General features: G+C 27.0%; 1 protein-coding gene across 2 annotated transcripts in view; it reads left to right on the top strand.

Annotated features, from left to right (window-relative positions):
• The window catches only part of LOC136076778 (uncharacterized), a 159,456-nt gene that overhangs the window by 80,983 nt on the left and 63,176 nt on the right, over nt 1–15,297 (top strand). For both annotated transcript variants that reach the window (XM_065790229.1, XM_065790228.1), the window contains 2 exons: nt 13,317–13,364; nt 13,916–15,253. In XM_065790229.1, the coding sequence (XP_065646301.1) occupies nt 13,317–13,364; nt 13,916–15,253 (1,386 nt within the window). The remainder of the gene's footprint in view (nt 1–13,316; nt 13,365–13,915; nt 15,254–15,297) is intronic.

Genomic DNA, 15,297 nt, shown 5'->3' with positions numbered 1-15,297 from the left:
TGCTTGCCAAAAAAATTTATGAGTTAGAAAATTTGATCTGCGTTAATTTTTTTAACTTGCGTTAAATTATTAGCGCTTTAATGCGTTTTCAACGCGTTAATTTTGCAAGCCCTAATATATATATATATATATATATATATATATATATATATATATATATATATATATATATATATATATATATATATATATATATATATCACAATGTCCATCATCAGCTAAAATGAGAAAAACTTTTATTATTAAAGTTTAATTACTTATAAAATGCTACGATAGATCCTATAGATAATAATTATAATAATATACAGGGTATAAAATATCAGGGTATAAAGAAATTTCTAAAATGCAGAACTAGAAATTTTTTAATTACTTTTCATTTTTATTTTCTTGCCAGAAAAAAATTTTAAAAATCTGAAAAAATAACATGTCATCACTAACTGGTCACCAAAATTAAAACTTAAAATTTTTCAAATATAAATTTTTTTTTTTTATATATAAAATAGGCAATAGAATAGAGAGGGGTAAAACTGAACGCATATTTTATAATTAATTATTTTTTATAGTAAAGTGATTTTTAAAATATTTTTATTTTGTTTTTGTTAAGAAAAATGAGCTCTATTTGAATATGTAAAAAAAAAAATTATAAAAGTGTTATATAGTGAAGTTATAAGTGCATTATAAAAGTAATAACACTATTATAGTGTTATTACTTTTATAATGCAGTTAGTTACAAGAGTATTATTACTTTTGTAGTCAGAAGTTTATTGTTTTGTTTTTTAACTTTTTTGGAAAATCATTCTTTTTATTGTAGACTTGAAACTGTTTTGCTTTTTTTTGCTTCACCTAATCTAATTCTAATTTTGTTGCTAATTGAACAACCACTGTAAAGTAACAAAAACATAAACAGTATACAAATTATTTAAATTTATAATTTCTTATTACATTTTTCAATTTAAATTTCTTTCTGTTTCCTATTTTTTTAGTTATTTTTTTTTTTTTTTAGTTTTTTTACTTTATCCGCAATGATTAATTTTATAAAACTTTCAAACAGTTGTGACCAAGTTGTCTAATATAAAATACTTGCGTATGGTCATACAAGATAAAAATCTGTGTCCATTTCCTGGGAAGGCTTGTATAAACATCTTTTTGTATTTTTTTTTATTCCTTTATTAAAGATATATGTGTTTGATAAATTATATGCAACTAAACAGCCTACATTGAACTTGATCATGTGTTATTCAGTTTTTCTCTCTATCAATGCTGAAGATTATTGCATTATGTTTTGAAAGATATTTATGTATTCTTGCAAATTATAATTACATATGTTTCGGCTGATTTTTTTATGTGTTAGTTAACAAAAGATGCAAAATTTAAGAAAATATTTTCTGTGCTACATAATTTTTAATATGCCAAGAATTTTGTTTTCATCTAAAATGAGCCTAATTAGTTTGTTTGTATTATATTTCATTTAACCACAAAAATAAAACAGTATTTTTGGTTTCAGATTTTGATAGATTTTGATATTTTTATTAAAAGTATAGGTAGTTGTTAAACTTGTGTCTTTCTTATGAATTTTATAGCACTTATATTAGTTTTATATTTTTGATAAATTAAAGATAATCTACTGTTAAAGCTTTACTTTACAATTTTATGATTGGTGGTATTCTTTTTGTTCCGGTATACATATATATTAAGTGTACATTTTATAGACAGTTTTAAATAAAAGCATATTTCTAATTATGGGTAAATAAAAAGTGGGTCAAATTTTTGTTTTAAAATATGGGAATTAGATCGGCTTAATTAATTTTGATAAATTTAATTAATTTGGATAAAGATGAAAAAAGAAATCTTGTTATATTTTATATTTGCATTTCGATAACTAAACTGAAGAGTTGTTGATAACAATGTCCAGCAAACATTCTATTGCAGAATTTCAGTTGATCATTTTTATTAATTTTAATTAAGCATTTTGAGCGGCAGGGCAGGATTGAAAAGTCATTTTTTTCAAAAGGAATGACCTTTATAAACTAATTTAGAAATTAAAAAAAAAATAAAAACATTTAGAAGGGGGCAATAATACCTAACATGCAACCTATAAAGACATATTTAGTAAAGATATTGCATGTGGAATAATAACTTTTTTGTCATAGCTATAAACTTGTGTCACGGGAGGAACCTATCGTTCCTTCCGTAACACAAGTTTTAAATGCCTATAAATAAAAGTTCAGAATTCTACTAACAATGTCTTTTCTCAAAATTAAATAGATATTTATAGGTAGTATGTTAGGTATTTTTGCCCCCTTCTTTACGTTTTTATTTTTTTATAAATTGCCAATTTAGTTCACAAAGGTCATTTCTTTTGAAAAACACGACTTTTCAATCCTGCCCGACACACTGTAGTTTTGCTTAATGGTTGATTAGTGGACCATTTGTGACAGCCGCCTAAAGTGGCTAGTCAATGATTAGCCACTATTAACATGTTATATAGTTATTGGCTGGCATTTATAGCAGCTGCTACAGATGGTCCACTAAGTAACTGCTGAGCAAAACTTCAACGAAGTGCTCAAAAATCCTTACATAAGTCCACTGCAATTCCACTAAAACAATGGTTGCTGGGTATACTAATTTAAAGTGATAATAATTTACAGTTATTCAAAAAAATCATTTTTAATATTTATAATTTTATATATTTTTTAGAATTAATTTTTATATTGATTTTGTGATGGAAATTTGTGTCTATTAATTTTTCATAGGAGTAGAAACTTTATAGCAACTAATTGAGCAGACAACAGACCAGTTAAAGTAACGTTTTTTAACTAAAACTAAATTAGATACAATATATTATCAGGAAACCAATGTCCTTATTTTATTTAAAAAAAAAACTCTACATAAAGTTTTGTCCATGGTACTGCCCGCCTTACTTGTTTCTCCACGCACCGGCCTTGTTTGTCAAGTTTGCAGTTATATCTGAATCCATTTAATACTAGAAGATGTTTTAGTTTAAAAAAAAAAACATACATGAATATTAAGGAATAAAATTACAGTTTAAAATACGTTGTATGTTGGCTTTTATGATGGTTTTTCTCATTTCTGCTATTGATGTTGGGTTCTGTTTAGAAATCTCTGTTTATGGTCTTACTAAGCAAGCAATTGATGGGATCTAAAACAAATAAATTACCCAGCCATAAGACTAGTGCATTAGTTGCATTTTCTTTGAGCCATGTCTAACATGTTTTGCCTGGTGCCAAATTGCCCTGTTGTGCATGAAAGTATCACACTTTCTAACTAGAAGTTAGACACTTTGCTATTCTAAGTTTCTAAATAATTTGCAGAATTGATTGTTACTTTTTTGAAAAGGTGAAGACCAGCGGGTTTGTTGGCAATAATTGCACCCTCATAATTATGCTAGGTTTTGCCATAAATAGGTGTTTTACCATAAATAAGTATTTCTGGTATTGCAAGGTTAAGTTAAAAGTTGGCATACAATAATTTTTTGTGTCATTATGTTTACAACCCTCACTAAACTCTTTATTTTCGAAACACCAAACTTGACAAAGAAGACTGCTACTTGGCAAAACAAATTAGGTGTAGTACTATCAAAGATGTTTGTATGTAAAAATACGTTTAAGGATATAAATTTAATAACAAAACATCATGTTATATATCACTTTTATTTAAAATTTTAGTAATGGCAAAACAATTTAAAGCTGAAAAAAGTTATTAAGTAATGATTTGTTAAATGAAAACAAAACAAAAAAGTTTACATTAATTAAAGAACTATTTGTATTAGCTTGACATCTAAACTTAATTCAAAAATTTTTGTTTTTAAAGAGAACTTTATTATATCATTTAGAGACTTCAAGTTCAACAGATATATCTTCAGAATTTTCTGCCAATAAAGATAATTTTAATATTTAGTTTATCTAAATTTGCTGAACATTTACTATATTCTTAAAAGATTTGCCACATTCAGGTTTCAATATGCTTTGTTTGCATAAAAAGTTTATTAGAAAAGTGTTGAATATTGTTTTTTCAAATAAAATAAATTAACTTTGAAAACAAACAAAAACTTTAATTTCATCACTATCATCACATTAACATTAACACTTTATTTTTTTAATAGTATTTTATTTGTATACAAATCCTTTTTACTTAAAACTTTAATTTTAGAAATATTTTTTATTACAGTGTTGTTAGAATAATATACATCAAACTTTTTTTAAATAAAAGAATAACTTTTCTTCTTTGTAACTTCTATTAAATTTAAAATTTTACAATTTTTCAATAATTATCTATTTTATGTTAGCTAATTATCATTAAATAATTGTTTAACTTCAATCAGTTGCATTTTTATATGTTACCTTATTTTGTTGTTGTTATATTTATCTAATTGAAGAGAATTTGCCAAGTCTGTTATAGTTTATAGAAGAAGCAACATTACAATTTTCACAAGTGGCTAACAACAAATAACTTTTTATTTCTCGAGCCAACCAAAATTAAATCTTATTAGTTAAGAATAGCATTTTTAATTGTTTAACGTTTATAATTAGATAAAATTTATAAATATTGTAAATGTAAAATAAAATATTTTACATTTACAATATTTATTGAAACCAGATAATCAATCAATAAATAAAACAGCGTTGCCTTACCTTGTGGTGTGACCTAAAATTATTTTATAAACAATTGAATACCAATTTATAAATTATTAGAATAATATATAGTCCATTGGCTGTAATATTTGATTTTTTTATCCCATATGTCTACCATCTATTTATCTATTTCTACCATATATATACTTTTGCTAGAAACCATTGTAAAAAAGTTTTTTTTAATGCAAAAGATGCTATTCTCAGGTCACTAAATCTTGTATATCATCTTAAAAATTAAACTCCAAAAACTGGAGAATCTTTAACATTGTCTTTAATAAGGGCAAATCTGTTATTCTATTTCTCTTGCATGGTTCAGATTTTGTTTTATTTTATTTTTTTTTTTTCTTTATTTTAAATACGATCATAAATTTTAATTGGGTTTTAAGTTTGATCAAAATATTTTAGCACTTAAAAGATTCTGCTACAAAAAGTTCAGGACCCTTCATTTTTTGGACATTTTAATTTTTTAGAAAAAAGGTTGAGAAAATTAAAAAAAGATGTGGTTTTTTATTTGATTTCTACAGTTTCCATTTCATGTGAACTTGTTGAAAAGATCAGTTAATAAAAGTTAAGGTATTAAGAAGTCCGAAGTAGCTAAAAACATCAAAATATGAGCAGTGCACGGTGGTTCAAAAAACAACACTTTAAAAAGTACATATATTGGTACCCTTAATTACTGAAAAATATTTTTAGAGGTAGCACCAGACCATTAACATCATTCATTTGTTAATTAAATAAATTGCAGTAATTTATATAGAATATGGGGTAATTCTCTTAGTGAATACATTCACCAAGACATTGGTGCAGGCAAATCGTTGTATTATAATCCATTTCAATCCCAGAAAAACTAATTATCAAGTCTTTTTATATTGTTTAGATCTGAAACTTTATCTGAAACTTTATCTTTTTATATTGTTTAGATCTGAAACTTAGATATTGTTTAGATGTGAAACTTTCTTGTTATTTAATGCTTTTACATTTGTTTGTTTGTGACAAATTTCTTTATTTCTTTAACAAATGATTTTTTCTAAAACATTTTTGGGTACTTTAGTACAACTTTTTAAATATCTTTCTTTATCATTCATATTGTTATTTTTCAATTATGAAAAAAACAGAATAACTTGAACACTATTATTATTTAAATGTTTGTAACTATGCTTCAGCTTTTTCTCCTCCTTCAGCTGTAAATACATTATAAACTTTGTATGAAATAAAGCAACATTTTCTTTGAAGTGATTTATTCTAGATATATCATATGAAACAAGCTTATGGAGAAGACAAACATGTCAGTTTTTATTAAAAGTCTTTGACTTCAAAGCATCTTAATTCAAGATTCAATAACTTTAAACGGTAAGTAAACCAATTGGGTGATAGTTAGATGGGTCAAAAAGATCCTCAGAGCTTTTGTATATTGAAACCAGCAATATTAACTGTTTAAGGTGGAAAATGAATTTAGCTATATATTATAACATATAAATAAGCTTAGTTAGATCTTCAAAATCTTTAACTTGTTAAATCTTTTATTGAGTAATGGAGAGAGTTCTGGAGAATACTTTTGGAAGATTGTGATTGGCTGTTCAGACTTTAGGCAGCAGAAGAGTTTTAGTGAATATTAACTATTTTTATAGCAACAGAAGCAAAAATGATTTAACTTATCGTAGTTAATAATGATTAGGGTGTGTCAACTTTGTGTCAACTTGGGATTTTTTTAAGAAAAAAATTAGGGAGTTACTAAAAGTTGCAGAATTTGATGGAGAATCCATATATGTTTTTAAAAATTGAATTAAGAAATTTTTTGGTTAAGTGATTTGCTTTTATAAATTAACAAAATTTTGACCAAGGCCGCTGCGCGGAGAAACTAAGTTTAACTTAAACATTAAGAAGCTTTTTTTTTTTACTTTATTTGATAAATATCAGTTGGGATATAAATGTTGATTAAAACTAATTTTTAGATATGAATATCTTTTCTTAAAAAAAAAGTTTAAAAGAAATATTTTTATTTCAAAATTAGACTTTGAATTTAATATGCATATTAATTTAAAACTGAAATTAGATTGAGATTAATTTATAAATATATAAATATTTTTCAATGTATTTTAAATACAGTTTGGCTTAATATCGTGTTATAATTTTATTGGTGTTAATTTAGAAATACAGCGAGATATTTAAAAAAAAACAAAATTGTTTCAATAAATGTTATAAATTTAATATAAAAACATTTGTGTCAAGCTTTCAAGGTCTTGTTTACTATTATTTTTAGGCATTAACTTTCTACTCGCCTCTTGAGTTCGAACAAATCCTTCTCTCTTTTCATGAGTGTACACTCTACTTGAAGCTTTAGTAACTTGCTTTACACAATGTTCAACATATTGTCCATGACATGGTCAATTCAGCACCTGCATAGGATTTGATAAAAACACATTATTTTCAGAAGTTCTTAGAGAGATAGTTAAGACTGGTTCATAAACCGGTGACTACCATGATATCAGGTCTACTAATTTTTCAGCATTAAAGTTCAGAACAGGAGTTTTTCTTGGTCTAGGAGAAGAATCACCTTTTTGTAGATCTTCATTTCCAGTACCTCTAATATCTTTAATCTTATTAATAGTTACACTTCTATCCTCTTCAGTATTAGAATACAACAATGTTTGTAGTGTACACTCACTGAAACAAAACCAAGCCGATCTTTGAATAGAGGGTGATACTATTTTAATAACATCTACTTTTTGAAATTTGAGTTGTTGCAGCTGGTAAAGTACATGTTTAGGTCCTTCAATCCAAGAATGTTCAACTTTGATCTTAAATCAACAAGGAAAAAAAAGCACCCAAAATAAACTCGATGATAGACCTTAAATTTTTTAAATCTTTACCTTGAATTCCATGTTTAGAGATCCATTTTCTACACATTCTGTTAACAGTAGTTAACCATCTTGAATGTGAAACAGGCCCAATTTATAATAAATGAAATTTTGGTGGTAAAGTACCACTTCTAATGGCACAAACAACTTTATAACCATAAAATTGATCTGCAGACAAGTCATTTATTATTTTATCATTGAGAGAAATAGGTGGACTACCATTTTAATAGTTTCAAATTCTGGATTTATATCTAGATCTGTAGCCAGATTAAGCATGGACCCAATAACACCAGACCATTTATTGTTAGATTTTGTTTGACCATCTAGATTGGTTATAAGATGCCTCAGTAGCAACTCATTTGTATGGAGTTGACATATGTGCCAAACAAGTTTTTTTCCTAATTTTATTTATATATTTTTGATGACTCCACCCTCCCAACCTTCCAGTTTGTAGAGTCTCCACCAACAGCCAGAAAAGACCTAACAATACCTCTCTCAGTCAAACATTCAACAATTTATTTGCTCTAATCTCTGCATGTTTAATACTATTTGTTGCTTTCTCATTAGTAAAGTGAAATAAAAATTTTCCTTCAGGTTCCATATAAACAGAGTGCTCTTCTTTCACAGTTACTGGAAATTTTGCATTTGAGTCATCAAGTTCAATCAATTGCTTGGTTTGATTAATTCTCTCATCAAAAAATATGCATTTCACTTCTCCACTTTTTGCTATTTTTATTTATTTGTCAAAATCCTCACTAAGATCAGAGATAACTTTTTCTTGCGCTCTCGAAACTTTACTATGCTATTGCTGAAGCGTTGTTCCACAACGTCACTATTTTATCACTAATTGTTTTGTCAGTAATAAATTTAGGTGATGTAAATTCCAAATTTGCACACAACCACTAGTGTAATAAAGCTGGAAGTATATCTTTGGCCATATTTTTACAGGATAATTTCTTTTTTTTATGTCTTCGCAGCCTCTCTTAATAAAATTCCATATCTAATAACGTCTCTGTTGGTTGGTAATTCTGAAACTAGAAACTGTTTTCCAGTATCAAATGCAACTAATTTTTGTACCAGTACTTATTCTGGTTTTGGGTGCCATTATTCCTCCAAGTTATAAAATATTTAAAAAGAATTTATTAATGTTTAGTAATAAAAAAAATTTAATATTATAAGAGTGATAGCAATCGATTAAAATTTCTAAAATTTATACTTAACAATATACAATTCGTAGTTGTTTACTTATTGCGGCAATGAAAAAACAATTTACTGACCACCATTAGGATAAAAAAAATATGTTTGAGTAAACCTTTATTAGAAATTAAAAGTTGTTTTACCCATTTAATACAAAAAATTTTCAAAACACTTTATACATATTAAGTTAAATAAATTTTTTATAAACTAAATGTAACTTTGTATTGTTGCTTAAAAGTCTGCTTTTATTCCGTTTAAAAGAAAACAAAAACCGTTTTATATTTTCTTAAAAAGGCTAATCACCTAAGTAAATATTTTTCTGATTTGAAAAATTTAATCAGATTTAGGTTCTCTATAAAATTTTGCAACTTTTACTTATATCCCAATTTTTATTAAACCATTTATTCAAAAAAAAGTCCAAAATCGACACACCCCAATAATGATAAATGATTGTGATGTCTAACAGTTATTAACCTGTTTATTTGGGGTAACAGGAATAGTTTGATCTTTATGCTGTACACAAACAGGGAACTCGGAGTTTGAAGCATTAGGATAGCATGGAAAAATCAACTTTGAAAATTTTTTTTTTTTTTTTTGTTAATTCACCTCCCCAAGGCTGAAAACTTCACTACAGACGAGGAGGCTATTTAATTGTGGTTATAACCTTCTCTCAACTTTATAATTCCGAAACACGAACCTTGACGAACAAGGCCACTGTGTGGAGATACAAGTTGAGCGCGGTACTACTAGGGACATGGTAGGGATCGAACTCGGAACGTCTCACTTATGAAGGGAGCGTTCTACAACTACACTACCACTACCTCAATTTTCTTTTTTTTTCTTTTTTTTTTTCTACTTGTGATATTTGTAAGATATTTGCAAAGAAAAGGATATAATTTTGCTGTGTAAGTTATAGATTATCATTTTATTGCAATCAGTCAGGTCAGGTAACCCTTTTCAGAAGGTTTAAATTTTAGTATATATCAAAGTATCAGTTTGGTAAATAATTAAAACACACTTTTAAATTTTGTTTGAGGTTGTATCAATTATTCAATTATGGTCAGGTCAGGTTACCCTGCTACAGGTAACATTTAATCCAATACAACCTGTTTCATAGGATCAACTCATAGTATAGCTTTAGAGTAAGGACTCCATAGCAACCGTTAAGGCAATTTATCAAGGAAAAAGAAAGCTAATATAAACCCCAAAATTTAGTTTTGGGTAGTGGTAGGAGTTTTGGGTAGTGGTAGGTCATAAACTTTGGATTTTATTCTTCCTAAGTCACAATAAAAATATGCAACTTTGATTTCCAAAACATATTAACAGCATGATTGGCATTCAATTTTCGTTACTTAAAATAAAATATTTTATATCCATTGTTATCGCTGGACTTCTAAATTAGAGTGTAGTCAATGAGATCTGTTCCAAGGATACGCCCCTGACAAGTGGCATTAGTGCAGGTCTCGGGCTCTCTGAAACATCATTGGTGACCTCAGTGCATTCCTGAGGAGGGGGATCACCATTATCCACTACTTAATTCTGATTGGTTATCATTGCACCAACATTTTTTTTACCTCTTACACCCACGTGTTATAGCGCTTTGTGAGCTTTGTATTTTGAATTTGTTACATTAACGACATTTATATACCTTTATCTCACACAGGTGATTATCAGTTTTCAATTTATTATCTAGAGTCTGGACCATACATAATAGCACATTTATAAGCCTATTTTTTCTTTTTATATTGCCCGTACTATCATTTTTTTTTCATTTTGTCTAATATTTTGTTATTTACTTATTTTATTTTATTGTTTTTGTGTGGTGTGATAATTTTAGCCATGGTTGCCATTATTAAACCAGCGGATCTATCTTGCCTTGTTTACTCATAGACCATTGTTTTATCATTTGTTTAGGATGACTAGAGCGTGAGTTATTGTTCACCTAATCCCTGAGTCCTAAACTTTTATTCCTCCTACAAAATAGTCTTTACATTCATTTATGATTCTCACCCAATGACATCTAAATCTCACTCCATAACACATCATTCCACACCAACACAGGGCAGTAGCTTTTTTAGCTAAGAGTAATGGCTTGTGGTCTATGGTGACTAATGTGTGCATTCGATCAATTGAAATCCATTCTGTAGGTCTTACGTCTGGCTCTGATGTGCCAGCCCATAAGCGCAAGTAGTGAGTGTCTTTAGCCCTCTATTCACCCTATTTTGAAAGTGAACGAAAACATAACAAGACCATATGAGATGACCAAACGGTACATACTAATGCACTACACCATCACACCTGTAGACATCAACAGTCTATAAAATCAGTATATCAAATATTTGTTCTTTGTTGCATATGTTCTACACACAGAGTGACTAGAGCGTTAGTTGTTTCTCTCCATGCCCCTTTATCGTCTATGCTTCGTTTTTCTACTTCACAAAACTCTAGCCACACATTTTATATTTTCTTATGATTTTTATATTTTATTCAATGACACCATCTACGATCTGTTTTTATTTTCACATCTCCCAGGTCTACGTAACTGCACAGCTCTGTTAGTCACTTTTTACAATCTTTGTGTCGCATAAGCAATTTAAATTATTCTTTGTGGCTGGTGAGCCCCGACTTTTTCCAATGTTCACCACATCGACAAAACGGACATTAGGCTATCCCACTGGATGTGTTAATGGCGCTCAATAACCTAATGACTACGCTGACACTCACGCACACGTTCAATCAGTAGCTCCACAATGCACGTTCAAAGTTTAAAGTTCAGATTATTTGATGCAGTAATGCTTTATTTATTGGCACTAGCATCTTAATTAGTTGTTACTTAATAATTGGTAAACATTTAACATTACTTGTGTGCTTGAATATCTTTGTAAAATTTAAATTTTGTTTTTATAAATTTAATTGTTTATTTATTTTGTTATTTTTTCATTAGTTGCAGTTTTTCACTTTTTTTTAAATGTGAATATAAATATTTTTTGTGTAATCATTTTACAAGTAAAAAAATACAAAAAAAAAGTAAATTTAAAAAGATTTAAAACAATTTTTAATTTAAAATTTAAAAGATTAAAAACCATTTAAAACAAATTTTTCAGAGTTGAAATGTAAGCTCTCTTAAAAGTTATGGATATTTATGGAAACCTATTCATAAACATTTTTGTAAATATGTACTTATTTTAATTGATGCAACTTTTATATAGAAATTTATATATTTTATTAAGTAAATATATTTTTAATATTTTATATTTTAAAAATATAATTTTAACAATCGATGTTTAGAGAGCTAGTTAATATTTTTCTGAACTTTTTAAATTTTTTTTCTTTAAGTTTTACTCTCAGGTGCCTAATACGAAGGAAGGGTAATTAGTTAACTTTTGGAAAATATACCTACCCTGAGTGTATCAAAATTCATTAAATTCATTCGTTTATTAAATTTCACTTATTGCACAAGAAAACTATCTACTGATAAAAATATTAACTTAAAGTAATAAGGCTTTAAAGTGTAAACTTTAAACTAAATAATCAAAATGAAAACTGAATAACTTGTATTGTTGTTGTTATACATTTTTGAGTGGTTTAGTCGCATTTCAATCCCAAAATCCTAAGTTTTAATTTATTCAATATAAGCGTGACAAAAGCCAAATGGTACCCTATTAAAAAATTCATTTGTTTAGCTTTCTATTGATATATAGTTTGTTATGCTTTTAAAGAGATTTACTATTCGAATTTTAACTTGTTATCAATGTTATGCCATCCTAATTTTATTCCAAAAAAGTGCGGTCACAGCGATTTTTGTTTAAATGGCTGGTAGCGAGTTAAATAAAAAAATTTTATAATTTGCTCTTTTCTTGACCTATTATAACAGTAAAATAGTTTGTTTAATTGGCTATTTTTTTTCTCATTTAACAAGAAAAAGAATTTAATTTTAAGTTTGCTATTTTTTGTTAAACAAGTTGTTTAACAATGAAAAAATTTATTACGATTGCTATTTTGTTGAATTATTTAACAATGCAGAAATTTATTAAGTTTTCTAATTTTTTTGACTCCTCCAACAATGCAAAAATTTATTTTGCTATTTTTGCTAAGTTTGCTATTTTTGCTATTATTTGCTATTTTTGCTATTATTTGCTAAGTTTGCTATTTTTAGATTCATTTAACAATGCCAAAATTTATTAAGTTTACTATTTTTTGACTCATTTAACAATGCCAAAATTTATTAATTAATAAAGTGATTCATCTTTGTTGTATGTTCAATTTATGTTAAATATAATTTTTTTATAAAAATAAATTGTAAAACCTTTTAATTCTTTTTTTAATTTTTAAATGAACCTTTTATCTCACAGCATTTCTCCACACAGCGGCCTAGCAATAAATAATTTCCTAATGCTTAGCACGTTTTTTTTTGTCCCACTCGATTACATTATTTTTTAATCGCTAGTTAATAATTAATGTTATTTTTCAACAATAACTTTTAGTTGTTATAGTAAAAGTTCTTACAATAATATTACTAATAGTAATGGTTTATAGAAATGATAGCTATAATTAACTTTAATAAGTTTATCAGAAGTATTATATTCAAGTTTACATAACTATCGTTTAGATTCTTTAAATTCATCAGTCATCACTTGCAAACGTATTGTCAAGAAAGGTAATCATTAAATTCTATTGTCAAGAAATCTAATTATTAAATTCCAATATGATGATGATGATTATTAAATTCCAATATGATGATGATGATTATTAAATTCCAATATGATGATGATGATGATGATGATGATGATGATGATGATGATGATGATGATGATGATGATGATGATGATGATGATGATGATGATGATGATGATGACAGCTCTCAGAGTTAGTTTCAGCATTCATTAATGCCGACTGTTGACCTAGAAGTGTTTGAGGTCAGAAAGAAATCGCTGACCTTGCTTTTATGTTTTATGGTAAAACTTTTTATCAAATTTCTTTTGCCGAAATTGCCAACCTTATTTTTCCTAATTCAGAGGGCTGTGATGATGATGATGATGATGATGATGATGATGATGATGATGATGATGATGATGATGATGATGATGATGATGATGATGATGATGATGATGATGATGATGATGATGATGATGATGATGATGATGATGATGATGATGAAAATGATGATTTAATTATGATGATGATAATGATTAAAGTTATTATTTTTAGATATATCTGAAATATGCACAGCACTTAAAAAGTATTATCTTACAAAATATGGGAAAATTAATGAATTTCAACCACCTGCAAATGTTGATCTAATGAATAAATTTGTTGATCTATGTATCATTGATGCAGTTAATACTCAAAGAGATGCTATTTATATTGTTGAACGAAAGAAATTTCTGGAGAAGCAATTGTGTTATACACCTATTCCATATAATAAAATATTTATGAAAGAAAAATCTGTGACATTAATATCTGGAATAGCTGGTATTGGGAAAACATGGTTGCTTAGAAAATGTTTGCTTGATTGGTCAAATGATCTAATTTGGAAAAATGTTAAATGTGTGTTTTATTTGGAATGCAGGAGGCTCAATCAATATCAAAATATTTCTAATATTAATGAATTACTAAATGTTTTCTACAAAGATATTGCAAATGATTTTGATATTAGTGTTCATACTGTACTGTTTATAATTGATGGATTAGATGAGTTTAAATATTTAAATGAATTAATAAATCACAGTTCGAGTTGTAATTATCCAATTGTTAATGCTTTAACAGAAATTCAAAAATACAAATATGTACTTGCTGGTAGAGTTTATGCAATTGATCAATATCAAAGTATATCAACTGAGCATAGTGATAAGTTAACCATTCAAATAATGGGGTTTAATGAAAATGGAATAAATAATTATATAGAAAATAATGTTTTAGAAGAAAAAAAAGATGTTGTGAAAGCAACATTAAAGGAATCTCCGATTGCAAAATCCATGTCATCTGTTCCATTTTATTTATCTTCTATGTGTAAGATTATTAGTTACTCAAAAAATGTAGATTTAAATTATTTTTTAACAATGACAGAATTGTATGCAAATATTTTTTTATACTTTTTGCAAAATCATATCTTCAAAAACAATGAATTGATTTATAAGATAATGGAAAACGATTTCAATAAAAAATATGTTTTAAATATTTGTAAAATTGCGTATCAATTGTTTGTTGAAAATAAAGTATTTTTTTCTAAAGAAGAAATTCAAACTTTTATCATTGACTTTGATGAAAATAACAACAATTTTTTTGGATTTATAGAAATGATTGAAACGAATCTAGGTTATTACTATCAATTTGCACATCTAACAATAATGGAGTTTTGTGCATCTGTATATGCATATAATTGTTTAAGTAGTGAAGAGATTATGGCTGATAAAAGGTTGGAGAGTTGTTTATCAATGATTTGTGGATTAACCAATAAAAACCAAAATTGTTTTTTAAAGTTTCTTGTTAATCTGATTCCTTCAAAGCAATCTTCTCAAGAATCTTTATTTTTGTTTTCCATTTTAGGTAAGTCTTTATTGCTTCATTGCGTTATTTTAAGTCATTATAAA

This window comes from Hydra vulgaris, chromosome 02, assembly GCF_038396675.1.
Source record: "Hydra vulgaris chromosome 02, alternate assembly HydraT2T_AEP".
Taxonomy (NCBI): domain Eukaryota; kingdom Metazoa; phylum Cnidaria; class Hydrozoa; order Anthoathecata; family Hydridae; genus Hydra; species Hydra vulgaris.
This window is presented reverse-complemented; position numbering and strand designations above follow the sequence as displayed.